General features: G+C 40.6%; 1 protein-coding gene across 3 annotated transcripts in view; it reads left to right on the top strand.

The window, feature by feature from the left end:
* The window catches only part of LOC124798027 (myosin-9-like), a 242,792-nt gene that overhangs the window by 96,375 nt on the left and 119,787 nt on the right, over nt 1–26,630 (top strand). For all 3 annotated transcript variants that reach the window (XM_047261240.1, XM_047261239.1, XM_047261241.1), the window contains exons 9-11: nt 4,380–4,474; nt 4,802–7,990; nt 8,656–8,718. In XM_047261240.1, the coding sequence (XP_047117196.1) occupies nt 4,380–4,474; nt 4,802–7,990; nt 8,656–8,718 (3,347 nt within the window). The remainder of the gene's footprint in view (nt 1–4,379; nt 4,475–4,801; nt 7,991–8,655; nt 8,719–26,630) is intronic.

The raw sequence follows: 26,630 nt of genomic DNA, 5'->3' as shown, positions 1-26,630 counted from the left end.
ATGCGAAAGCTTAGCTTCTCTTGCAGGTTATTAATTTTAAGAGACCAAAATTATATGTGAAAGCTTTGCTTTTATTGTAGCAACACTATGATATTAATTTAAACTATTAACTTTACCTGTTTGTGTGTTCATGCTACTTAACAGTGATGTTGCTGTTGGCTGTCAGGTGTCCTATGCTCTGCATATCCGCTGTCATCGGCTGGCGAGATCACGTGACATGAGCTATGACTGGCTTACAAAAGCGCATCGCAATCTCAATTTCAATGATTCGCAAAGTAACATGCAGTGTTTGGTGGAATTCCAATGTATCAGCGTACATGTTGCTTCTCATCAAAGATATTTCCAAAACATGTATTTTTTCCTTGAGTTTCGTTTCCTAAATTGCCGGGAAATTCTATGTCTGTGTATAAAACCATAACCATTCAAATGATTGATAAGTTTCGAGGGAAAATACACTGTCACTTAACATGGAAAAAGTGTGTTTTCACCCAGGAGAAAGTGTATTTTTAACCAGGAAATCTGGGAGAAAGTGTGTGTCTAACCGGGAAAAATCTGGGAATTTTTTTTCCTTGTCCGCGTATACACCCTGTTTAAGCATCACCATTTCACTGCATCCTTGCAGTTTTTCCATTACGTAAACCTTGATATGCACAAAGAATTACCATTCATTATTGCAGCTCTTCTAAGAGTTAGTTATCCCCTTGTTAAGGTTTGCATCTTCTTTGTAGCTGCATCACTTCGTACAATACAACCAATGAGATATCAGCAGTTTCTTGTCACAGTTTGTTGCAATTGCTGCTGTTTGCATTTCTTTTTTCATTTGTCATCCTTATTATTCTTTAATGCTGTTCTTCACCACCCTTCCAGTAGTGAAACTGTTTGTTTCGGGTTGTCAGTCCGGTCACCAGATTCCAAATGCTGTTCTTTCATTACAACCATAGTCTCTGACATCAGTAGAAAAGTGGAGTTCAAATGTGGAGCAATGAAATACACAGTCTGAACCAATTTAGAAAAATTATATGTCCAATTGATTTTGGAGTGCGCTGATGTAAGTTATGTGATTTTTCTGCAAAAATTTATTACCACTACATTGGTTTGTTGAAAAGTTTGTTTATATTTCCTTGTGCACTGCCTTCCCACGTATCGTGGCATTTTGGGGACTCTATCAGACTGTTACAATGCTGCTTGCTTGCGGCATAGCATAGTTGTTATAAGCTACCCACCAGGCAGCCAAATTCCATGAATTTTGCAAATGTGCTAGGCAGTTTGCCACCCCTTCCGACAATCACTCTGCCAGTACAATAGGATTGCAAGGATACTCCCTGGTTGCCTGACTACCTGCTCATCAGATGTTGGCACACCACTGTTCACCTGTGCCTGGCTTGTTTGTGGGTGTGCTAGCTGGAACAGCCAGTTCCATGTAGTTTTTTAATTGTAAATTAAATTTGACATGGTGGTGTAGCATTTTACATTACAAACACTCTGAGTTGCACAGTTGTAGCTTGAACACAGGGTACTATTTTGAAATTAGTAGTGTAGGCAAATAATCCTACTGGTAAGGTTCATTATACCACTACTTACATTCTAATCATAATTAAGTTTTTTCATCCTCATTCCATTTCGGGCATCTCTTGGGGTCTCAGACTAATTCCACAGGATTGACTTCTTGTAAGAAAGGCAACTTACACATAGTCTTACTGTTGCTAATAGAATAAATTAACATGGGAGGCCTTAATTAGTATGAACTTTGTTGGGTATGCAAAAGGCAAGGATCTAGATGCATTGGGACTAATTTTTAAGCTTTCACATGTGTGCCTTCACATGGTTAAAAGCAATATTTTTAACTTCAGACTGATCCCTGTTAGCACATAAGTTCTCTTGCTGCTGTCATCACTTTGCAGACATTTCAATATCAGCAAATATCACTTCAGTTTGACGTTACACTAAAGGGAACTTATATTTGTTACAAAAAGGCTAGAATATGATGGCAAAACCCAGCTTAAAATTCCACTTTTACCAATTCCGCTATTTATATTGACATCTACTTAGCTACTCCACAAGCTACGATACGGTGTGCGGCGGAGGGTATCCTGTACCTCTACTTGTCATTTCCTTTCCTGTTCCACTCGAAAACAGAGAGAGGGAAAAGTGACTGTCTATACGTCTTTATAAGAGCGCTAATTTCTCATATCTTATCTTTGTGGTTGTTAAAGGCAATGTATGTTGGTGGCAGTAGATCGTTTGGCAGTTAGCTTCAAATGCCAGTTCTCTAAATTTTTTCAACAGTGTTTCTTGAAAAGAACGTTGCTTTCCCTCCATGTATTCCCATTTGACTTCCTGAAGCATCTCCATAACACTTAAGCATTGTTCGAACCTACCAGTAACAAATCTGGCAGCCTCTGAATTGCTTCGATGTCTTCCTTTAATCTGACTTGGTATGGATCCCAAACATTCGAGCAGTATTCAAGAATAGGTCGCACCGGTGTCCTATGTACTGTCTCCTTTATAGGTGGACCACTCTTTCCTCAAATTCTCTCAATAAATCAGTCGACCCTACATCTTCCCTTCCACAGTTCTCACAAACTTGTTCCACCTCATATTGCTTTACAGTGTTATGCCCAGATATTTAAATGACTCTACTGTGTCAGACAGGACACTAGTAATACTGTATCCAAACATTACAAGCTTGATCTTCCTACTCAAGTGCATTTACTTACATTTTTTCACATTTAGGGCTAGCTGCCATTCATCATACCAACTGAAAATCTTGTCCAAGTCGTCTTGCATCTTCCTGCCGTCACTCAACTTAGAAACCTTAGCATACATGAAGACATCAGCAAACAACCGCAGATTGCTGCCCACCCTGTCCATCAAATCATTTATGTATACAGAGAACAGCAGCAGTCCTATCACACTTCTCTGGGGCACTCGTGACAATACCTTTGTCTTTGATGAACACCCTCCGTTGAGGACAACGTACTGGGTTCTATTATTCAAGAAGTCTTCAAGCCACTGACATATCTGTAAGCGTAATCCATATGATCGTACCTTCGTTAACAGCCTGCAGTGGGGCAGCACCATGTCAAATGCTTTCTGGAAGTCTACAAATATGGAATCTGCCTGTTGCCTTTCATCCATAGTTCTCAGTATATAGTTTGAGAAAAGGGCAATCTGCGTTTTGCACACGCAGTGCATTCTAAAACCATGCTGATCCGTGGACATAAGCTTCTCAGTCTCAAGAAAGTTTATTCTATTGGAACTGAGAATATGTTCAGGGAGTCTGCACCAAACATAAGTTAGAGATATTGGTCTAATTTTGCGAGTCCATTCCTTTACTCTTCTTATATACTGGAATCACCTGCGCTTTTTTCCAGTCACTTAGGGCTTTGTGCTGGGCGAGAGATTCATGGTAAATGCAAGCTAGGTAAAGGGACAATGCCGTAGAATACTCTTTGTAAAATCGAACTACGGTTCCATCCGGACGCGATGTTTCATTTGCTTTCAAATCTCTCAGCTGTCTCTCTAAGCCAGTTGTGCTTATTTCTGTCATCCATACGGGAATCTGTCCAGTGGTCAAATAATGGTATATTTGTATGATCCTTCTGTGGGGACGTTTCCTTGGATCTGAAATTTAAAACTTTGGTTTTGACCAGACTGGCCAACAAGGGACTGAATGGAAGCCTTAGACCTGTTTAGCAATTTTATGTAAGAATTTTCTTGGGTTATCTTCCAGATGGTTTGCTGAAGTGTGACAGTGGTAGTTGTTACATGCTTTGCGCATAGGTCTTTCCACAAACACAGGAATCTCTTCTAACCTTCACTTGTCATTTGTGTTTTCCCTTTTGAACTGAGAGTGCAACAGCCTCTGTCTGCTCAGCATCTGCCGAATTTCATTATTAAACCGTGGTGGGTCTGCCAACCTTTGTCCAAGAGACACATCTCTCCAGACCATGATTTACAATCTGCTTAAACTTTGTCCACAATTCCTCTACAGCAATCTTACTGGAACTAAGTGATGCCAATTCACTGTCCGAGATGCTAATAACGGCTTATCTGCTCTATCTAGCAGAAACACTCTCCTATCCTTCTTGACTGATTTATCAACTTTCATCATCATAGTAGTTGTAGTGACATCATGATCATTAATCCTTGTTTCTATACTGACATTATCAAATAGGTCCAGCTATTTATAGCTACATGGTATAAGATTGACCTTATTGGTTTAAGACTGGAGCCAGATTCCTTGTGAAAACTATATAATATTTGTTTTGCAGATAACATATGAAAAGTAAGCTGTTTCAAATTGCATCATATATAGTGTAACACACAATTTCAAACTGGAGAATAAGGAAAAAGTTGTAATTTATGTTTTTTTACAGATAGTGCTGAAAACCTTGGACAAACTGTAGTTGATCTGCAGCTCCATGAGCAAATAGAGGAAAACAAGAAATTAAGGATACAACTTGAAGAAAAGGTATTGTATTTTTGTTTGGTTTCCTTTCAGCAGTAATGGTAGGTCTGATTTTTGTATGCTATAACAGGGTGGGGATTCTTCTGGAAAACCTGGAATTCTCAGGTAATTGCATTATACATAGAAAAATTCTGTGTTTTTAACCTAACGTTGAAATTTAAATTTTGTCGAGTTTTGTTATCACAAATTTCAAAATATTTAATATTTCAAAGCATGTTAGTGTTTGAATATTAGTCCAATACAGATTATTGATTTTTTAAGTAGCCACCTGTGAACTAAAAAGTAGAACATCAGTTTGTGAAGTGACTAATAAATCCGTTTCTTTTTTAGATTGCTCTACAAGGTGATCTGCAAGAAGAACTGCAGCAAGTAAAAGCAAAATTAGATTCGCTTCAAAAGGAAATAGAATGTTTATCTCTGCAGAATAGTTTGCTGGAAAAAGAGAAGTGTGGTCTGAATGAACGAGTAGTGGAAATGGATGCTCTATTACACAGCAAATGTGAAGAGAGGGATGAAATTTTAAAACAACATCAAGCTGATAAGCAAAAACTTAAAGCTCTAACGGAGGAACTTGATGAATCTTTAAGGACAGCAGAAAAACTCAGATTGTCTTTAGATAATGCTGTGACAGATAAATGTCATCTGACAAGTGAAAATGAATTACTTATGAATGAAATGAATGAAGTTAAAAAGAGGCTTTCGGATGAGCAGGCAGAAAGAATGGCACTTTCTCATGAATTGAATGAGTGCAAGTCATCAGTGTTGAAACTTGAAGCCGATTTAAAAACTTCAAATCATCAAATTGGAGAGCTAGAAAAGCTAAAAGATGATCTGTCAGTTCAGTGCAAGAATTACGAAACACAAAATGAAACACTTACTTTGAAACTGACAGAAATTCAGTGTAGGGTGCATGTGCTGGAGGAAGAGCGAGATTCTTCATTTAGAAAACTGGAAACTGAAAAGGCTGTTGTGAAAGAACTAAATGAAGCTGCTAATTCTTTGAGAGCAGAGATCCTGGAGCTAAAAGCAATTAATCAGGAGTTATCATTACAAGAGAAACAGCTGAAATTCGATAATAATACCCTTCTTGAAAGTGCAAAGATGGCAGAAAACAGGTTACTGGGCTTAGAAGAGCAGAAAAGTGAATTATGGTCACAACTTGAGAGAGCTAATATCGATCTTGTGAATCTGAAAAACAATAACAAAATCCAAAATGAGGTTTATCAGCAGAAGAATCAAATTTTAGAACAAGAAATAGAACAACTGTCGAGTAAAACTCTGTCACTCGAGTCGCAGATCACAACCCTTGAGAAGCATAAGCAGCATCTCACAAAGAAATTTGAGACTTTAGAAATTGAACTTAATAAGGAAAAACAGAACAACATAGAATTACTTGAGGAAAAATCAAAGATTCTAAAGGAAACTCAAGAAAACATCACAAAGGCACATAATAAAGTTGTTGAAATACAGGCTTCATTCAACAAAGAACTAACAAGAGTCACACAGGAGAGAGACAGTTTCAAATTAGACCTCTGTCAGGCACAGGAGGAAATTCAAGCATTGGAAAACAATGTTCAAAAAACTTCAGGAACTCTAAATATTTTCCAAAATGAGTTACACCAAGTTTTATCTGAATTTAAACATGTTATAAGTAATTTTGTTGATGTCCGTGAAAATTTAGCTGAATATGGATCATTGCAGGAAGAAACCTTTGACAAATTGTTTGCAATAAATGTTGAACATATAGGTGACATTGATGACAAATTGACAAAGTCTGAATGCGATTCTACTGGTGGCAATGACTGTACCATCATTACAGAGTCAAACAACATGAAAAATTTAAAATTATTTAATGCCATACTTAATGTGTTCTATGAATTTGTACTTGCTATTTGTTCAAAGTACAAATTTCTTCAAAATGAAATAATTAAATTTCAGGCAGATACTAATGAAATGAAAAAACTAAATGAAGTTATAGCTAAACAGAATTGTACACTCATGGCAGATAATACTTCCCTTCACAGTGAGGTACAGGCCTACAAAATAAAAGAAGAAATAAGTAAGAAGTTGGATATGGAAGTAAAACAGTTATCAGATACTGTTACCACATTGGAGAAAGAAAATTGTTTATTGTTAGAGAGTAGTAATAAACAAAAAATTGAGATAGAAACATTAAATGCTCAAATCCAGCCACTTCTTGCCAAGAACTTGAGTATGAAAGATGAAGTAAAAGAACTAATCAGCCAAAATAAGCAAATGAAGGAATGTTTAGCAGAGGCACGATCATCATCCTTGAAACTGGGAGAAGTATGTTGGAAACTGATATCTAGGAAGCTTGAAGCTGATGTGATATTTGAGAAAGTTTTTGTAGCTAAACATCAGTTATCGCAAAAATTGACTGATGCCGGAAGGTGTCTGAATATTGTTGAAGCTACATATGGCAAAAAAATATCTGCTCTGTCATTGACAGATAACATTAGAGCATCAAAATTGGAAAATGAAGCAAAATTATCATGTGTTGAGAAGGAATTTTATACCTTGACTAAGGAAGCTCTGAGTGCTTTGCATATGTGCCTGGATGAAACTAAGAAAAATGTTGATCAGTATGAAATTATTTTTAAAAAAATAAGCAAGATGAAATTTATGAAAACATCTGAAGATGCACCAGGCTGTGTCACTGACTTGTCTTCTATGGAAAATGCTCTTAGTGATAAATGTGAAGAATCTAGTTCCACAGATTCCTTTGACTTCATAACGTTGACTGAATTAACATTAAAGTCTATAGAAAGTCGAATTTGTGGTATGTTGTCTCAGATGGAATTAGTTCTAGAGAGCTGTAGGTCCTTGGAAACAAAATGTAATGAAACATTTGATGTGAAACCAGACAGTCTAACTAGCAGTAGCAGTCTTAATGTATTAAACCCTAAGACAAGACCTTGCAGTGGCTGTGATCTGTCTTCTGAAGATGATGGCTGGAACCCAGAAGACTCACTTGAACCAAAGAATTCCCATCATGATGAGATGGATAAGCAGCATTGTTTCGATACTGCAGCGCGAAAGGAAGACTTGGAAAAGACACTCTCAGTGTACAAAGTTAAAACTCAACAACTTAATGAAGAGCTCTTGTCTGTCAAGTTGTCTTTGAGTGTAAGCGAGAGTGAAAAATCAGAATTTCAGAAACAGCTAATGGAAGTAAGTAATGAAAATTCGATACTGCGGAAGGAGAATGCAGCACTTTCAACTTTGAACTCTAAGCTAGAAGACAAACTGAAAGAAATGGAGCAGAATTTTAAGATAAGGGGTGAGAATTACACACACCATCTTAGTACAAGCTATGCAACATTAAAATCAGAACATTCTGCTATAAAAGCAAAGCTTTCTGAGAAAGAAAATGAAGTCTTGGAACAGAAGAAACTTAATATAAAGCTGAACAACCAGTTCCAGAAGGAAATGCAGATAAAACTGGCAGAAATTCGTGAAGAATATGAACAAAAGCTAGAAAATTTAAAGTCAAAGATGGTGAGTATATCAAAAGTTTATTGAATGTTTTCTCATGGTGTTCTCTCTCTCTCTCTCTCTCTCTCTCTCTCTCTCTCTCTCTCTCTCTCTCTCCCTCTCCCTCTCCCTCCTTCCCTCTCTCCCTCCTTCCCTCCCTCCCTCCCTCTCCTTACGAGATTCTCTTGGTCTGACTGTAGCATGAGGTAGAACAATGTTGGGCTTGTTTTTAGTGTGTTCATGCACTGCAAATTTTGAAGCTAAAATGTAATCACTCTTCAGCATGCTCTTGATAGGGATTTGTGTTCATTTTCTAGTCCAATACCCATAGCTTTGAAATTTTTCTGTGTTTTTTTTTTTTTCTCTCTCTTCATCTAGTGACAATATTACATTAGAACTTCACATGTACCAAATGATTAAATTATTTATCAAGATGTTAATTCTGTGAGATATTTCAAATTTTAATATAAACACATTTAGTTTTTCTACACAAAAATTATTATTGTTGCAGTGGATTGCTATGAGAGATAATAAATGAATTTGGCAGACATGTAACTTTGTGCACTTTTTTCTGTTCAAGAAATTAAATATTTCACTGTCAGCATATAAATAGTGTAGTTTTGAATGAATTATGATTGTCTGAATGCCAATAGAAGCTTTGCATTAAAAAATTTACTGTTGTTTTCCAGAGGGTAGCGTACCAGGAGGAGGTGGGGAAAATAAGAGAAAAACTTACAGCTGCTGAAGAAAAGGCGAGTACACATTTAATAACAGTAGTGCTCTATATAGTGTAAGAGTTTTCTTCCTCCTTTTAGTTGCTTGTATAAATCAACATTTGGAAGTAAGGAAAGAGGTGTCTTTTATTGGAAATAGTTTTCTATAACTAAAGTAAAAACTTGGGAATCAGAAAGCAAGAAACAACTGAACTGCAATTCACCCCAAGTAGATGGCCACCTCAGGTATTGATACAAATTAAAAACAGTTCAGGTGTGTCTGACCTACTACTTGTATTCCTATATGATCTATTAGATAGTCCAAGGACTAAAACCTAAATGCAATCAAAGCAGCGATTTGAAGAATGGTAACTCATGTTTGCATAAAGTGAGGAGAAGGGAAAAGGTTCATTAAAAAAAAAATCAACACTACAGTTCACTTTTGGCACTTAAAATTTTACTCAAAACTTGGGTGTACACTTGGCCTTGTTATGAATAAAACTATGAACTTTGTGACCATGATGATTTTATAAAAATGCTGTATTATTTTGTAGATTTTGGAGATGCTGGATTTAATTATAACTATCCAACCAACTTTGATGATTACGATTGTCTAAAATTAGTAGGAGGTATCTCTTGTTTCCAAACCTAGTCATTGGAGAATGATCCTGTATTTAGAAAGTGAACCACAGAGGACCCAAAACAAACAATAGAATCAAATTTTTGGAGGGTTAAGGGCCAAACTGATCATTGGCTGTCCTAATTTAAAGATGGTTTTCCTAAATGATACCATGTGGAAGATAAGTTTCTGTATACCCAACCAAACTGACAATGTTTTTACTGCACAGTGTTTGAGGAATGACTCGTTTCTGTGAAGTGGATTTTAGAAATATTTGTTCCATAGATTTAGAACCTGAGGTAATACTGTCACCTCTCCTCCTCCTCCTCCTCCTCCTCCTCCTCCTCCAATAGATATACACAAGGGTTCAGGATCAGCAACTAATTCAGGTAAAACACTGAATTTTGCAGACGTTGATGCACCTATAGTGTGCACAATGCAATATTGCCAGTTACTGCAGTATGACAGCTGACTGCACATTTGGATACACAGTGTTTCACATGCAATTGAACCTGGTTCATACATAACTCTGTTCTGTGTAGATCTTATTTATAAGTAAAGTTTTGTCGGTGCCAACAAAATATAATTTAAAAATGTGTTAATTAAACTTTAACAATATTATGAGAAGGAAAGTTATTACTCACCATATAGTGGAGATGCTGAGTCACAGATAGGCACAGCAAAAGCACTCTCACAGTTATAGCTTTCAGCCATTAAGGCCTTCGTCAACAATAGACACACATACGCACATGCCCACACACTCATGCAAACGCAATTTTCTCTCTCTCTCTCTCACACACACACACACACACACACACACACACACACACACACCACTGCAGTCTGTGGTTTGAGTTGTCTGAGACTGCAGTCATGAGTGTGAGTTGCGTTTGTGTGTGTGTGTGTGTGTGTGTGTGCACGTATGTGTGTCTGTTGTTGACGAAGGCCTTAATGGCTGAAAGCTATAATTGTGAGAGTCTTTTTGTTGTCTACCTGCGACTCCGCACCTCTGCTATATGGTGAGTAGCAACGTACCTTCTCATAATACTGTTACATTCCATCTTGGATTTTCCATTGTTTGATTTAATTAAACTTTATATATATTTAATGCGTCTTTACATCATTCACTGTTATATGTAACAATTTCTGGTGAAATAAATTGAGTTTTGCATAATTGTAATGAGCATTGTTGTTTGAAAAGAAGCCCTCTGATATTTTCCTTACCTTTGTTGACATATGCAAATGAGGGACAGAGAAACGGTTAACTAGAGTGGGTGTTATGGAAACATACACTCCTGGCACTGGTGTTTTTCAATATGAGAATCTCTTTCATGGTAACAGTCAAGAAGTTAAAAGTTGCCGGCAGATATTTATTTTTCAACAGTGGTTCTAACATTGTCGCGTTTGATCAGCCATGGAGAACATAAAAAGGAAGAGGTACATAATAGATCAGGAAGTAAAATTCATATGAGAAGTGCATACTAATCCACACAAAACAAAATATGAAATTGCTTCAGGCTTTCGAATTGCCTATACAACACTATGTACAGTCATCAGCAAAAGAAACCACTTTTTGAATGAGTTTTTAAAATTAGATGCAAAATCAACAAAATGCAGCCATCAGCAAGAAGGGAATTATGTAGATTTGGAAAAGATGTTTTTTACATGGTTCCAGCAAAAAGTGCGCTGTAGCTCCACCAATCAGTGGTGACATGTTAAAAGCAATGGCGATTGGATTTAGCTAGAAGTAGAAACATCACTGCTGATTTCAAGGCTTCATCCATGATGATGATTACAAAGATTTAAAGATCATCATGGAATCACAGGGAGAACAAATTCTGGTGAATTGAAACTATGGACAGTGTCTCGGTGGAACACTGGATTGATTAGGTTCTGCTGGGTATCTTAAGGGATTATCAGTCTTAAAACATCTAATACTGTGAGGAGACTGGTCTATTATACAGTCTGCTTCCTAGTAAAACATTAGCTGAAGGGAGTGACCCATGAAAACAAAAGGATCCGACAACCTTCCCCCATGTGTGATAGAAAAATGTATAGGGATCTGAGATGTTGCTGACGTGTGAAGATGAAACCTACGGAATACAAATTCAATAAAAGTTCTTGGATGATTATAATTTTAATGAAACAATGGTTAAAAAAGCTGGACATTATAATGAAAAAGAGGAGGAGCCTTTGTCTCCAGGATCGATGTGCAGCACATCCACACCGAGTAGTTTTGGGAAATGATAGTGGAATTTTTCCCTCCAAATTGTACTAGTGTACTAAAAGTAGAAAAAGCTGCTTGATTTGGGCATTGGTGCAAATTTCAAAGCACATTATAGAAGAAAACTGGTTCAACTTTTAATAGCACTGACTGATGTAAAAAATGAAAACCTCTCTATTAACTTACTACAAGCCATCCGGAAGAGACTGCCATCAATGATGATGACGCCGACGACGCTTGTGATGGTGAAGTCATTTCTGTAATGAGCTAACTGTGCTGAATGGTGCAGGTTTCGACAGTTTTGTACATTTTAATGATAATCTCATCTTATGTGAGAACTACAGGGCAAGGATATTATTGCTGATGTGTTCCAACAATATGGTCGTGATCAAGGAACTGGACCAGCTTCAACTGACAATAATGGCAGTGGAGGTGATGACGTGAATCTTGAAACACCTGAACTGAGTTAAGTGTTATGTGCAGTTGATGTGTGCAAGCGTTAAATCACTGCTAAAAGTCATGAAAAATTACTGAATTCATTAAAAAATTTGAAAAATAAGGTTCATACACGTAATGCATGAAAATTGAAAAATTCCAAATTATGTGATTTCTTTAAAGCAAAATAAAGTTCAAAATAATGTACTTTCTCTTTAATACTGTATCTTTGTTATTAGTACAGTGCAAAGAACCAAATTACAATACAGTACCTACTGATGAAATCTTCTCACTCTTCCAACTGGGTAGCTGCATCAAAAATCAGTGATGTTTTGATGAGTGTCATTCTCATAATCTTCGGGGAAAGATGAGACTTCACCAGAAGTTGATGGGAATGACACTCGTTGAAACGTCGCAGATTTTCGACCCAGCTACCTGGATGGAAGCCCGAGAAGATTTCATCAGTAGTATACACTGGGAAAGCCTGTATTCACATAAAAATACAGTATCTAATTTCTCCAAAGCAGGACCAAATAATATTTTCTCTTGTAATACTCTAGTTCCTCTATTTTTGTCATTTGTAAAGTTTACTTATATAGGTCCATTGTAGGTGTTTTTTTTAAGTGAAAAATATTGTGTGTATTGCTCTCTCTGTCTGACTTCAAAGTAATTCTGAGTTACAAGTAATCTTTTCTCTTCCACTTGATATACGTATAAATCAGGTTCAGCTGTATTGTCCGTAATCAATATTTTAATGATCAATGTGTTTTTTTGAACAATCACAATTTGTTTTATTAGTCAAACAAGTATTTGCTCTGCTCATATCGAGCATCCACATTCATCAAATGTATTTAAAGCATTTTTGAGCTGTAAAAATGTATGACTATAAGGAAGTCAAAAACAGGTTGTTTAGTAAGCTAAAAATAACTAATATTTTATTGTACAACATACTAACAATATCTGGTGCATTATTATTAACTAATCACATTATCTATTTACATGGAACAAAAATATTCTTAGGGAGAAAACTGTATTATTTTGAGTCCAGAGATGAATATTTGGCTATTAATAATTTATAAGGCAGCTGCAGACAGTCAAGCAAGCAGTCATAAACATCAGTAATCAATGCTTGCATGGTTCGCAATATGAAATCCATTCTTTCGTCTTAGAACTCTGACGTAGATGACTTGCATTTGTGAAGATGTATAGTAAAAAGTTTCCACAATTGGATTCTTCCCTCTTTCTTTGTGTTTGACTGCCATTTTTCTGTGTCACATGTAAGCTGCCCATGCAGATGTTGAGATACTTTCTATTACTTCATGTGCAAGTCTCTCAGCATATGGTATTCTAAATGTATTATTGTTCTCCACAGTATAACCTCACCGGAGACCATACTAGCTTAATTGGATCATAATGACAAAGATGGTAGTAAAACAACACACTGTCCCTGCTGCTTAAATTTTGTGCTCGCTGATTTGATTTAATCTGTTGCTCCCACAGAAACCAATTTTGTTGTGTAGTCACTTTCTGTCATCCTAGTAAAACCAGTCAATACCCTCGAGAACACTCTTCACTCTAGGTTTTTGTTAGTCAGTCTCTTCAGGTATTAGTGACCCAATTATTCCCCCCCCCCCTTCCCCCCCCCCCCCCCCCCCAAATCAAGTGCTTTTCATTGGAAGATATAGTACAGCTTCATCCCTCGCAACCCATAATGTGCACTTATGAGCTTCTTTGTGTGTGTGTGTGTGTGTGTGTGTGTGTGTGTGTGTGTGTGTGTGTGTGTGTGTGTGTGTTTCCTAAAATTCCAGTGGCCAGTCATTAGATCTACCGTGAGTTTAATTTGCATCCTGTTAAAGCCAGAGATTGCTTTCTCTTGAATTTTAGTCCAATATTCTATGTGCTGCCTCTTATCCAGCTACATAGTTCATATTTTACCATCACCCTGATGATTGTTAAGACAGGTTCAGATCCAACAAATAGTCATCGCCCCTACCGTGGCAGCTTATCTGCTTGGTCATTATCACCAATTCCTAAGTGACCAGGGACCCACATTAGGTTTACCATGTTGCTTTCCCCTAGCCTCATAAGAGATCCATGGCATTCTGCTACAATATTTGATCTTGCTGCAGGTGCTGAAAGAGATTTCAGACCTACTTGGCTGTCTGAATCAGTGTAGATACTTCAGACCTTGTAGCACCAATGTAGAGTCTCACCCATGGAAGCTCTGATTGCAGATATCTTAACCTAAAATATCATAGCCAGCTTCCACAGAGTGAGTGCACTCTCTAGTCTAGACTGTACCTCGTATGCACTGGCACCATTACCTTTCTCTGTTTTTGACCCATCAATAAATCAGACTGTCTCATGAAAGATATCATTGTGAACTTTTCCACTGTTTCCTACTTCCAGATGTTCCTCTGAAAGATTTGTTGAAACAACTGGAAGCTATTGTATAGTCAGCCGGCATTTCCCTGACCATTCCTATGTTTACAACATTTATTATATTAGAGTGGGATTCTGGATATCCTAAACATCTCAAGTTTTCAACCTGTAGGTCCCTGTTGCTATCTCCATAGTAACTGAAAGATATAATGGGGGCATGTGCAGCATGGTCTCCATACCAGCAAAGGGTGTGCTGCTAACTCTGCCTAATGTGGCTAGGTAGGCCAATATGCACCTTTCAAAGCTCCTTCACAGCCTCATTTTGTGGGACACTATTCTACCATACTGTAGCTCCTTAAATTATCATTGACCTTTTTACAGAGGTGTACATCCAGTACACCCTGCTGGGCCTTGGACCCCAGTTTTTACCACACACCCTACTAGTGCACGGAGCACCTTTTGCCTTGCAACTTATATATTGTGCATGTTGAGGAGTCCATGATAAGTTTAGCATCCACTGTTATATCTAGGTGCTTCCCTATTCCATCTACTGGCAAATTTCATCGAAGAGCTTAAGATTCAAATATACTTCCTTGTGATTGGTATGACAACAGTTTTCCTGGAACTGACCTTTAGATCCTGTTTCTTGCATCAGTTCTGCCAATGTTCAGCGTGCATTGTGCCATTGTTCTAATGGAACTAGCAAATTTACCAAGTGTTACAATGACTATATCATCTGTGCATCCTTGCTAAAAGTAACCTATAACACCTTAGAGTTCATAGACTACTAGGTTCCACAGTAGAGGGGATAAAACCCCACCTGGTACGCCCTCTAGTGGTGTTGACCACCATTCTCACATCAATTTTGGTGGCTTCTACTTTTCGTCTACTTGGAATTGTCTGTATCCAGCTACATGCAGTGGTCTTAATGCCATACTATTCTTCAGCTGTAGCCATGGATTCAAAAGTTGTATTTCTAAAAGCACTTCCAGTATCCAGAAAGATGCAGGAGCACTTTCCTGAAAGGGCAGAGCTTTTTCTACCTTCCCAGCAAGTTAGAGAAGTGCTGCTTTGCAGGGTTGATGTTGTCTTGGTCTTTGTGCAGGTGAAACTCAATTAACCTCTTTTCCCTAGCTTGCACATTTGCCAATTTTCTAATGTCTTTAAAAGAAAAGGCAGATTGATTGATCTCATATCCTTAGTTTTAGTATGATCAATTCTCCCTCACTTCAGAATGAAAAAGACCTTCACTGTCCTCCAAGCATTAGGAATGAGTCTAGCAGTCGGATTAAATGCTCACCTACTTGTAGTCGAGCCAGAAAAATTCCATGTGGATACATTGATTTGAACTGTTGAAATGTTCTAACCACCCACTGGATTTTCTTAAAGTCATCACATTCTATGGCAGATTCCCAGTTCTCCTGCTGGTTACCTGTAAAGCAGTACCTCACAGGGAACAAATCTTGGTCTGTATCATCTGCCAGAGACCATTGAAGGAAATGAGTATTGAGCACATCCAACACCTCATGCACAGTCCTTGTATGCTCGCCATCCTCTCTCTTTGATACACATAATTGTGTCCATGGGAAAGACTCATCACTTTTACTCCAATCTGTGATGGTGCTGCGAGACATTCTGTTAGAGCACAACAACACAATAATTTATACCTTTTTCGTATTTGTAGTTAGAGCTTTCTTCAGTTGCACAGAGTGGAAGCGTATATTGTCCATGACAGTAATCAAATGTGTAGCTAGATACAGCAACATGTCCTTTAAACCACTGCTTGAGAACACTGAATTACTACCCTTTGACACTTCAAAATAATCTTACTCTGGGAGAATAGAACTGGTATTAATTGATCTACATGAATCACTGTGAGTAGATTACTTTTGCAAACTGGAATTGTTAGTTCACCATACCCATCGTCGGCTCGAGCACATTTCTGCTGCATGATTTTGATTGAAGTAAGTTTAATCTATGTAATAAAATTGAGATAGCCAGTTTGTTTTCATAAGTAATGAAAGTGATCAAAAAGTTCAGCTGCAATAACTCTACATTCTGTAAGTAATTTCCTCGTGTCATTTGTTTTCTGATATGTCATACCCATGTTTGCCAGTATTGGCTAGTTGCTTCCTTGAAAATTTTGTCTTTTTTGTATCCTAAACTAACTTTACTGTATGATTAAATGATGATGGCGTCCTCTTGGGTAAAATATTCCGGAGGTAAAATAGTCCCCCATTCGGATCTCCGGGCGGGGACTACTCAGGAGGACGTCGTTATCAGGAGAAAGAAAACTGGCGTTCTACGGATCGGAGCGTGGAATGTCAGATCCCTTAATCGGGCAGGTAGGTTAGAAAATTTAAAAAGGGAAATGGATAGGTTAAAGTTAGATATAGTGGGAATTAGTGAAGTTCGGTGGCAGGAGGAACAAGACTTTTGGTCAGGTGATTACAGGGTTATAAATACAAAATCAGATAGGGGTAATGCAGGAGTAGGTTTAATAATGAATAAAAAAATAGGAGTGCGGGTTAGCTACTACAAACAGCATAGTAAACACATTATTGTGGCCAAGATAGACACAAAGCCCATGCCTACTACAGTAGTACAAGTTTATATGCCAACTAGCTCTGCAGATGATGAAGAAATAGATGAAATGTATGACGAGATAAAAGAAATTATTCAGGTAATGAAGGGAGACGAAAATTTAATAGTGATGGGTGACTGGAATTTGTCAGTAGGAAAAGGGAGATAAGGAAACATAGTAGGTGAGTATGAATTGGGGGGAAGGAATGAAAGAGGAAGCCACCTTGTAGAATTTTGCACAGAGCATAACTTAATCATAGCTAACACTTGGTTCAAGAATCATGAAAGAAGGTTGTATGCCTGGAAGAAGCCTGGAGATACTAAAAGGTATCAGATAGATTATATAATGGTAAGACAGAGATTTAGGAACCAGGTTTTGAATTGTAAGACATTTCCTGGGGCAGATGTGGATTCTGACCACAATCTATTGGTTATGAACTGCAGATTGAAACTGAAGAAACTGCAAAAAGGTGGGAATTTAAGGAGATGGGACCTGGATAAACTGACTAAACCAGAGGTTGTACAGAGTTTCAGGGAGAGCATAAGGGAACAATTGACAGGAATGGGGGAAAGAAATACAGTAGAAGAAGAATGGGTAGCTCTGAGGGATGAAGTAGTGAAGGCAGCAGACGATCAAGTAGGTAAAAAGACGAGGGCTAATAGAAATCCTTGGGTAACAGAAGAAATATTGAATTTAGTTGATGAAAGGAGAAAATATAAAAATGCAGTAAATGAAGCAGGCAAAAAGGAATACAAACGTCTCAAAAATGAGATCGACAGGAAGTGCAAAATGGCTAAGCAAGGATGGCTAGAGGACAAATGTAAGGATGTAGAGGCTTGTCTCACTAGGGGTAAGATAGATACTGCCTACAGGAAAATTAAAGAGACCTTTGGAGAGAAGAGAACCACTTGTATGAATATCAAGAGCTCAGATGGCAACCCAGTACTAAGCAAAGAAGGGAACGCAGAAAGGTGGAAGGAGTATATAGAGGGTTTATACAAGGGCGATGTACTTGAGGACAATATTATGGAAATGGAAGAGGATGTAGATGAAGACGAAATGGGAGATAAGATACTGCGTGAAGAGTTTGACAGAGCACTGAAAGACCTGAGTCAAAACAAGGCCCCGGGAGTAGACAACATTCCATTAGAACTACTGACAGCCTTGGGAGAGCCAGTCCTGACAAAACTCTACCCTCTGGTGAGCACGATGTATGAGACAGGCGAAATACCCTCAGACTTCAAGAAGAATATAATAATTCCAATCCCAAAGAAAGCAGGTGTTGACAGATGTGAAAATTACCGAACTATCAGTTTAATAAGTCACAGCTGCAAAATACTAACGCGAATTCTTTACAGACGAATGGAAAAACTGGTAGAAGCCGACCTTGGGGAAGATCAGTTTGGATTCCGTAGAAATGTTGGAACACGTGAGGCAATACTGATCTTACGACTTATCTTAGAAGAAAGATTAAGAAAAGGCAAACCTACGTTTCTAGCATTTGTAGACTTAGAGAAAGCTTTTGACAATGTTAACTGGAATACTCTCTTTCAAATTCTGAAGGTGGCAGGGGTAAAATACAGGGAGCGAAAGGCTATTTACAATTTGTACAGAAACCAGATGGCAGTTATAAGAGTCGAGGGGCATGAAAGGGAAGCAGTGGTTGGGAAGGGAGTGAGACAGGGTTGTAGCCTCTCCCCGATGTTATTCAATCTGTATATTGAGCAAGCAGTAAAGGAAACAAAAGAAAAATTCGGAGTAGGTATTAAAATTCATGGACAAGAAGTAAAAACTTTGAGGTTCGCCGATGACATTGTAATTCTGTCAGAGACAGCAAAGGACTTGAAAGAGCAGTTGAACGGAATGAACAGTGTCTTGAAAGGAGGATATAAGATGAACATCAACAAAAGCAAAACGAGGATAATGAAATGTAGTCAAATTAAATCGGGTGATGCTGAGGGAATTAGATTAGGAAATGAGACACTTAAAGTAGTAAAGGAGTTTTGCTATTTAGGGAGTAAAATAACTGATGATGGTCGAAGTAGAGAGGATATAAAATGTAGACTGGCAATGGCAAGGAAAGCGTTTCTGAAGAAGAGAAATTTGTTAACATCGAGTATAGATTTAAGTGTCAGGAAATCGTTTCTGAAAGTATTTGTATGGAGTGTAGCCATGTATGGAAGTGAAACATGGACGATAACTAGTTTGGACAAGAAGAGAATAGAAGCTTTCGAAATGTGGTGCTACAGAAGAATGCTGAAGATAAGGTGGGTAGATCACGTAACTAATGGGGAGGTATTGAATACAATTGGGGAGAAGAGAAGTTTGTGGCACAACTTGACTAGAAGAAGGGATCGGTTGGTAGGACATGTTTTGAGGCATCAAGGGATCCCAAATTTAGCATCGGAGGGCACCGTGGAGGGTAAAAATCGTAGAGGGAGACCAAGAGATGAATACACTAAGCAGATTCAGAAGGATGTAGGTTGCAGTAGGTACTGGGAGATGAAGAAGCTTGCACAGGATAGAGTAGCATGGAGAGCTGCATCAAACCAGTCTCAGGACTGAAGACCACAACAACAACAAACTAACTTTTTCTGTTGGAGGTTCGCCTTTTGCTTACCTGGTGAATTATGAAGTGTAAAATGGTTTTTGAAAAGTTTTCTAGGTCATCCACTTGTTTCTTGCAGTTGTTACTTGTTACTTGCTACTTGCCAGGTGGCTTAAAAACTGCTGAGCCACAGCCTTGAATAAATACATTATCTCTGCTAGGTATTCTCTGCACGGTCGTTAAACCATCCCTACAAGCATCTTCTGATTTACCCAGGCATTATAGTGGTGTGCATGTAAGAAGGTGGCAGTGTGATGCATTTTGCGCGCGCACACACACACACACACACACACAGAGAGAGAGAGAGAGAGAGAGAGAGAGAGAAGACTTTGCCGTGCCTCTTGTGCTCTCTGTCTGTCCCACACTTCAAGATCCAACCATTGCCTGCCCTGGTAACTGGAAATGCAGAGGTGAAAGTTGTGCGCAGTCACTGCGGCTGGTTTTTGACTCTGCTTATCAGAATTTATACTGCCAGAAAACTTATCACCATTGCTTCTTATTGCAGTAGTTACCGTCTTTGCTTTATGCCACCGAAAATGAATTGTGTAGTGGCTAAGTAACATCATCGTACCTAAACTAAAATGAAAATCAATGCTAAATGTTCTGCACACACCGTTATGTGTACGCTACAGGCAGATGATGCAGAATGACTATTGGCTGGCGTGTCATGTGCTGCGGTGCTGCTTACCATTGTGCATCTCCCCACCACCCTCCTCCTTAGGTGCACACCGCAGTAGCGGGATTAGCAACCTGCATCTTGTGCCAGCTTGACTCTGGTGGAAGGCAGTCTTTTAAAATACCGAACTCTCTTCCTTTCACTTGTCTGTGCAGTACTTGGTGATTGCTTCTTATTACTCATAAAGAATGCAAGGAGAACAAAATAGTCCCATTCACTATGTAATCTAATCTTAAGCACCTCTTATAGGATTGTAGGATCAAACATAGTTGTAGAACCCTGACAGTGGAAGCAACACATTTTAGTATCAAAGCTGAAAACTCCCCATGCATGCTGTGGAGTAACTGCTCATAGTGTCTGGGGCACAGGGACTCAAGCAAGGTTACAATGCCAGGTATCTGTTGCTGTGGCACCTATTTGGAGAGACCCAGGTCAGAGCGAGTGATGCTATGGTGATTAATCTGTATTGAAGAGGGTCAAACATTATCATGCTGACATCCACAAGACCACAGCAACCTCATTGAAGAGAATAGATTGTTTGGATTAAAACATATAACCCAAAGACTTTACTTTCTCTGGCTGCACCAAAGAGGAAAATAGATTCAAAAAATAATGTGAAACACTCCCCCAGTCCTTAGTTTGTACCCATAGTGGCAGTCAGTGCTATTTGAGCACAAAGCTATTCTTTTTATTTAGTGCATTGTTGAAAAATGCATGGAATTAATTGTAATTACTAAACTGGAAGCAGCTCCATCCTGAGGGTGCCCACCATCTGCCCCCTCTCCACTGAGCCACAGGCTTTGCTCTCCTGTAAGAGGTGGTCAGTGCCTTTCTGATCACTACCACTCCTCACGAGAGATAAAGAGTGGATGCTGGAGATCGTATCTTGAATTTCAAGGTAGCCATATTCCCGGGTTAAGCCAGTTAGTCCCGGTGGTGGAAAAAAACTGCTAGTATTTGTCTAGCAAGGGCAGGAGTGGTGGTGGCGGTGGCATAAAGTTCCTGATTGCCAGACTTAGTGCCAGTGTCCTGGTGTAAATGCCAAACTTCTCCGCAGTGTCTCGTGAAGTGAGGACATGTGACACCATTGACAGTGATCCGTCCTTTGGATGGAGACGTTAAGCTTAGCCATGTTTGTGCTTTCATGAGGAATAGACTATAGGCCATCATTGGGTTTCACCATCTCCCTTCTGTTATTGTCGTCATTATTGTCAGCATATCTTTAGTGGATGGCGGCCAGTTCAACAAATATAATTTTCAGTTCCTCCATCAGGCTTGTTGTCATTGGGCAATAGTATATTCTGGTTGGTCTTTTCCTGCTGTACATTGCAGCATGTTGCTGCAGTGTTTTGCAACTAAAACTCATCACTCTAATTCTGCAAGTATGTTTTTAACAATTTTTTTTGCATTTGATCTTGTTGGTTTTTCAGTGTTACATAAATACTGTCATCTGTTCCTTTTCTGTGATTTGAATGTTCCTTGCAGCGCTATTTATGGATTTCTTACAATTATTTGTTGTTGTGGATTGGCAGGAGAGCCAACCCAGGATTATAGAGGAAGCCGAAAGGCACGCGTTTTAGCTCACGCAGGCTGGCGTGAGGTCTGGAACAGGACAAGGAATTTAGACTAGAAAAAAAAGGATGTAGTTGGTGGAATATTTAACTTTAATCCATTAATGTTGAACGTAGCTCTTGTCTGTACATTATTTACAATATCAATAGTAACTGAACATAGCGCCTTGCTAGGTCGTAGCAAATGACGTAGCTGAAGGCTGTGCTAACTATCGTCTCGGCAAATGAGAGCGTATTTTGTCAGTGAACCATCGCTAGCAAAGTCGGTTGTACAACTGGGGTGCGTGCTAGGAAGTCTCTCTAGACCTGCCGTGTGGCGGCGCTCGGTCTGCAAGCACTGATGGTGGCGACACGCGGGTCCGACTTATACTAACGGACCGCGGCCGATTTAAAGGCTACAACCTAGCAAGTGTGGTGTCTGGCGGTGACACCACATTCCTCCCCCGCAAATCGGCGCACGGTTGTGGCATAAGGCTTCCGCCCGCCGCGGGGAGGGCCCCAAGTTGACGTATGCGACGAGGTGGGGAGCCTAACAACAGGCGAGGCTGTGCCACCTGCACCCTGCCATTCGGACCGCGGGGAGCTAGGAAACGCCTGAAAACCTACTCCAGGGTGCACACCAACATGCGGTGTATGCGCTCGTAGAGAGACAGGAGGGGCCGAAGGGTTGACCTCCATCGGGCCGGGGCACCCGACGGGCGAAGACGACATATGGTCCGGAGCGGGCAAGAGTTCCATGTCGGAGGACAACTGGTCGCGGCAAGCGATCGGCGGCGCGAGACCCAGGGAGGCGCCCGGCGGTTGCAGCGACGCGTCCACTGTGGGCGTCGCCGGCGGGAGAACAGGCGGCGGCGGCGCATCGCCATGGGGCAAAATGGAAGGCAGCGTCGGTAACACCTGGGGCTGAGGCAAGCCAATAGATGGGTCCCCAGGGCGCTGACCGGACGGCACCATTGCTGAAAGCAGACGGCGACCGGCAGACCCCGTGCGACGACAGAGGCGCAGCTGATGGAGATGCCGACGCACCTCACCAGAGGCCCCCAAAACCAGATACATAGCGCGGCCGAGGCAGCGAAGAATGCGCCCTTCAAGCCAACGGCGTGAACCTCGATAGTGACAATAGTAGACAACGTCGCCTGGAGCAAAAGCAGGCGTCTGCTGCTGCACAGGAACCTGATGCGGCGGATGTAGCAAAGACATCAAGGTTCGATGATGACCGTGGAGCAACTCAGCCAGCGAGCGATCATCTCGGGGCTGAGAGCGATACGAGGACAAAAAGAGCAATAACGCGTCCTCCCGAGAATGCGACTCTTTCAACTTCAACATCTGTGACTTGAAAGTCCTGACCAATCGTTCAGCGGCACCGTTTGACTGTGGCGAAAACAGCGCGGACTTCAGATGTTGAATACCATTGGCCTTGCAGAATGACTGAAATTCTGTGGACATGAATTGTGAGCCATTGTCGGAAACAAAAGTCTGTGGCAGACCTTCAATGGAAGAGATAGCAGATAACGCTTGGATGGTGGCAGATGACGTCATGGAAGACATCCGGACAACAAAAGGAAAATTACTGAATGAATCGACCAGAACCAACCATCGAGCATTCCAGAATGGACCAGCAAAATCGATGTGTAAGCGTTTCCAAGGGGAAGTGGCTTTCGGCCATGCAAAGAATTTCCGCGGTGGTGCGGATTGTTGTTCGGCACACGCCATGCAAGAAGAGCACATATTCGTAATCGCAGCATCGATTCCGAACCAAGTACAGTGCTGACGAGCAAGTTGTTTCGTTCTCACTATACCCCAATGTCCTTGGTGGAGAAGCCATAAGACAGAGGACTGTAACGAACGTGGGACTACGACCCTGGACTGATCATTATCGGAACGCAACAGCAAAACACCACGTTGAACAAAAAGTCTCTCCTTGTTAGCAAAAAATCGGCGAACCAACGGACCCCGATCCGTGACTTTGACTAGGGCCATTGCGTAGCAACAAAACTCAGAACGGTAGCAAGGACAGGGTCAGCAGCTGTGGCTGTAGCTACACGACGAAAATCAATCGGAAATGATTCGACCACGTCATCGGTTTCCGCATCAATGAACAGGCAAGAAAGTTCGGAAGAATCGAATGCTCTATCCTCAGCAACAGGCAAACGGGACAACGCATCGGCATTTCCGTGCTTAGCAGTGGACCGATACAAGATATCGTAGCGGTACTGCGAGAGGAAAATAGACCAGCGAATGAATTTCTGCGCTGTACGTGGAGGTACAGGTTTGTTTGGATGAAAAAGCGATGTCAAAGGTTTGTGGTCTGTGAAGATGGTGAAGTGACGACCATACAAGAAATCATGAAACTTTGTAACACCAAATACGAGAGCCAATGCTTCTTTCTCGATCTGTGGAGAATTTCTTTGCACAGACAAGAGCAATTTGGACACAAAGGCAATAGGGTGATCGTGCGATCCATCTGTGTGCGCAAGCACAGCACCGATCCCGAAATCCGATGCATCCACCATCAACAAAAGGGGCTTCTGGGGATCGAATGGCGTAAGGCAAGTATTGGAAAGCAACGCCGATTTCAACTGGCGAAAGGCGCGTTCACATTCCTTCGTCCAGACGAACAGAACACCTTTACGGCGTAAGCGACAAAGGGGAGCTGAAATGGAAGAGGCACGGGGAGCATAGCGATGATAATAATTAATTTTTCCCAGCACGCTCTGTAGCTGCTTCAAATTCTGTGGTGAAGGCAAGCCTTGTATGGCACGGAGGTGCTCGGGGCTGGGATGTATGCCTTGGACATTGAGTACATGTCCCAGGTAGGGTAAGTCCCGAGCAAAAAACACACATTTGTCCTTCCGCAAGCGATGACCATTTTGTCGCAAGACCTAAAATAATGTTCTGAGATTGGCTAAATGTTCTTCTTCCGTCTTTCCGGAGATCACAATATTGTCCAGATAGTTTGCTGCAGTAGGGACCGACGCACAAACAGTTTGCAGATATTGCTGAAACAATGCAGAGGCGGATGCACACCCGGTTGGCAGTCGTTTGAATCGATACAAACCAAGATGCGTGTTAACCACCAAAACGCACTGGGAGTTTTCGTCCACCGGTATTTGCAAGTACCCATCTGCTAGGTCCAACTTCAAAAAATATTTACCCAGGCACAGTTTGTCAAAAAGATCTCCCAGGCAGGGTAAAGGAACGTTGCAATTACGAGTTGTGGATTCACTGTTGCCTTGAAGTCCACACAAAGTCTCAATTTTCCGGAAGGTTTTGGCAAAATTACTAAGGGTGATGCCCAGAGAGAAGCCTGCACACGTTCAATCACACCTTGTGATTCCAAATAGTGTAACGTTCTTGCGACCTCATCACGCAATGCGTGGGGAACATTGCGCGCTCTGAAAAATTTCGGTTGCGCGTTTACTTTCAGTTCCAAATGTGCTTTATAGTTCTTAGCGCAACCAAGGCCCGGTGCAAAAATGTCTGCAAATTCTTCACATAGACGAGAAACACTGTCTGAAGGCACAGTCTGGGTCACTGATAGGACCTGATTTACTATAGACAAGTTGAACAACTGAAATAAATTGAAACCAGACAAGTTCACTGCAGAAGAACGGAGGACGTAAAATGACACAAGTTTTGTTTGTCCCGTGTATGTTGCAAAAAGGCTGCACTGTCCTAACACAGGGAGCCCGTGACCTGAATAGGTAGTTAGCTTAACATTTGTGGCACACAACGGAGGTGTGCCCAGCTGTTCGTATGTGTCTTGATTGATCAGTGAAACTGCAGCTCCGGTATCGAGCTGGAATGGTATCACTTTGCCGTTAATGTCCAAGTCTACAAAAAGTTTATTGTCCTGCTGACAACAAGAGCGACTGTCTCGCGCAATGTGAACCGACACTGGTACAAAATCACTTGTGACTTGATGGGATTTCCGGCGATGTCGACGCACACTATTGGTGGGACGAACACAGTCACTGGTAGAGAGAGTGGCACTGGGCAGAGTGGAATGAACTACATGAATTTCCATGGGCGAAGTTTCACGAGCCGGAGTATCGTTGGTTCGATTCCGATTCCGGCGCAAAGCAAAGGGCCTGGAATGGTTGTGAGTGTCCGATCTGAGCTTTTTCTGGCAAACACTTTGAACATGTCCTTTTTTATTACAGAAAAAGCAAATAGCTTGATGTGACGGGCAATTCTCACGCGAATGTCTAGTAGCACACTGCGGACATGATTTTAGCACTGCATTTGCTTGCCTGCACGGCACACGTGGCTGAGAGCCTGGTGGCAGCTGCGCGGCCGGGTGCGAGGGCTGTTTACCGCTCCGTGCAGCTCGCCCAGCAGGCCGGTTAACGTGACACACGGCTGGTGAAGTTTCAAATGATTCCTGAGCAAAGTCAAGTGTGTCCTGCCGATCCAATATGTCCATCACTTGTTGAAGGGAGGGATTGACTAGTTTCAAAATCTGTTCCCTTATACGAACATCAGAAACGTTCTGTGCAATTGCATCACGTAGCATAGTATCTGAATAAGGGAGTCCACGTTGACACTCAAAAGCACAATCCCTAGTAAGCCCGTGCAAGGTTGCAACCCACTCCCAATTAGTCTGACCTGCCTTACGTTTTGTACGAAAGAAGGAATACCGTTTGGCAACTACATTGACTGATTCTTTGAAATATGCATCTACTGCAGACTAAATTTCATCGTAGGACAGAGTTGCGACGTCGCGTCGGGGAAATAATTTGACTATCACACGGTATATGTGCACCCCAATGGAGCAAAGGAGAAAAGGCTGCTGCTCATTACCTTGAATTCTGTAGGCGGCGAGATGGAATCCAAATTGGTGTGACCACTC

This window comes from Schistocerca piceifrons, chromosome 5 (genome assembly GCF_021461385.2).
Source record: "Schistocerca piceifrons isolate TAMUIC-IGC-003096 chromosome 5, iqSchPice1.1, whole genome shotgun sequence".
In the NCBI taxonomy this organism is placed as follows: domain Eukaryota; kingdom Metazoa; phylum Arthropoda; class Insecta; order Orthoptera; family Acrididae; genus Schistocerca; species Schistocerca piceifrons.
The sequence above is the reverse complement of the archived record's forward strand: the minus strand, read 5'-3'. Positions and strand labels throughout refer to the sequence as shown.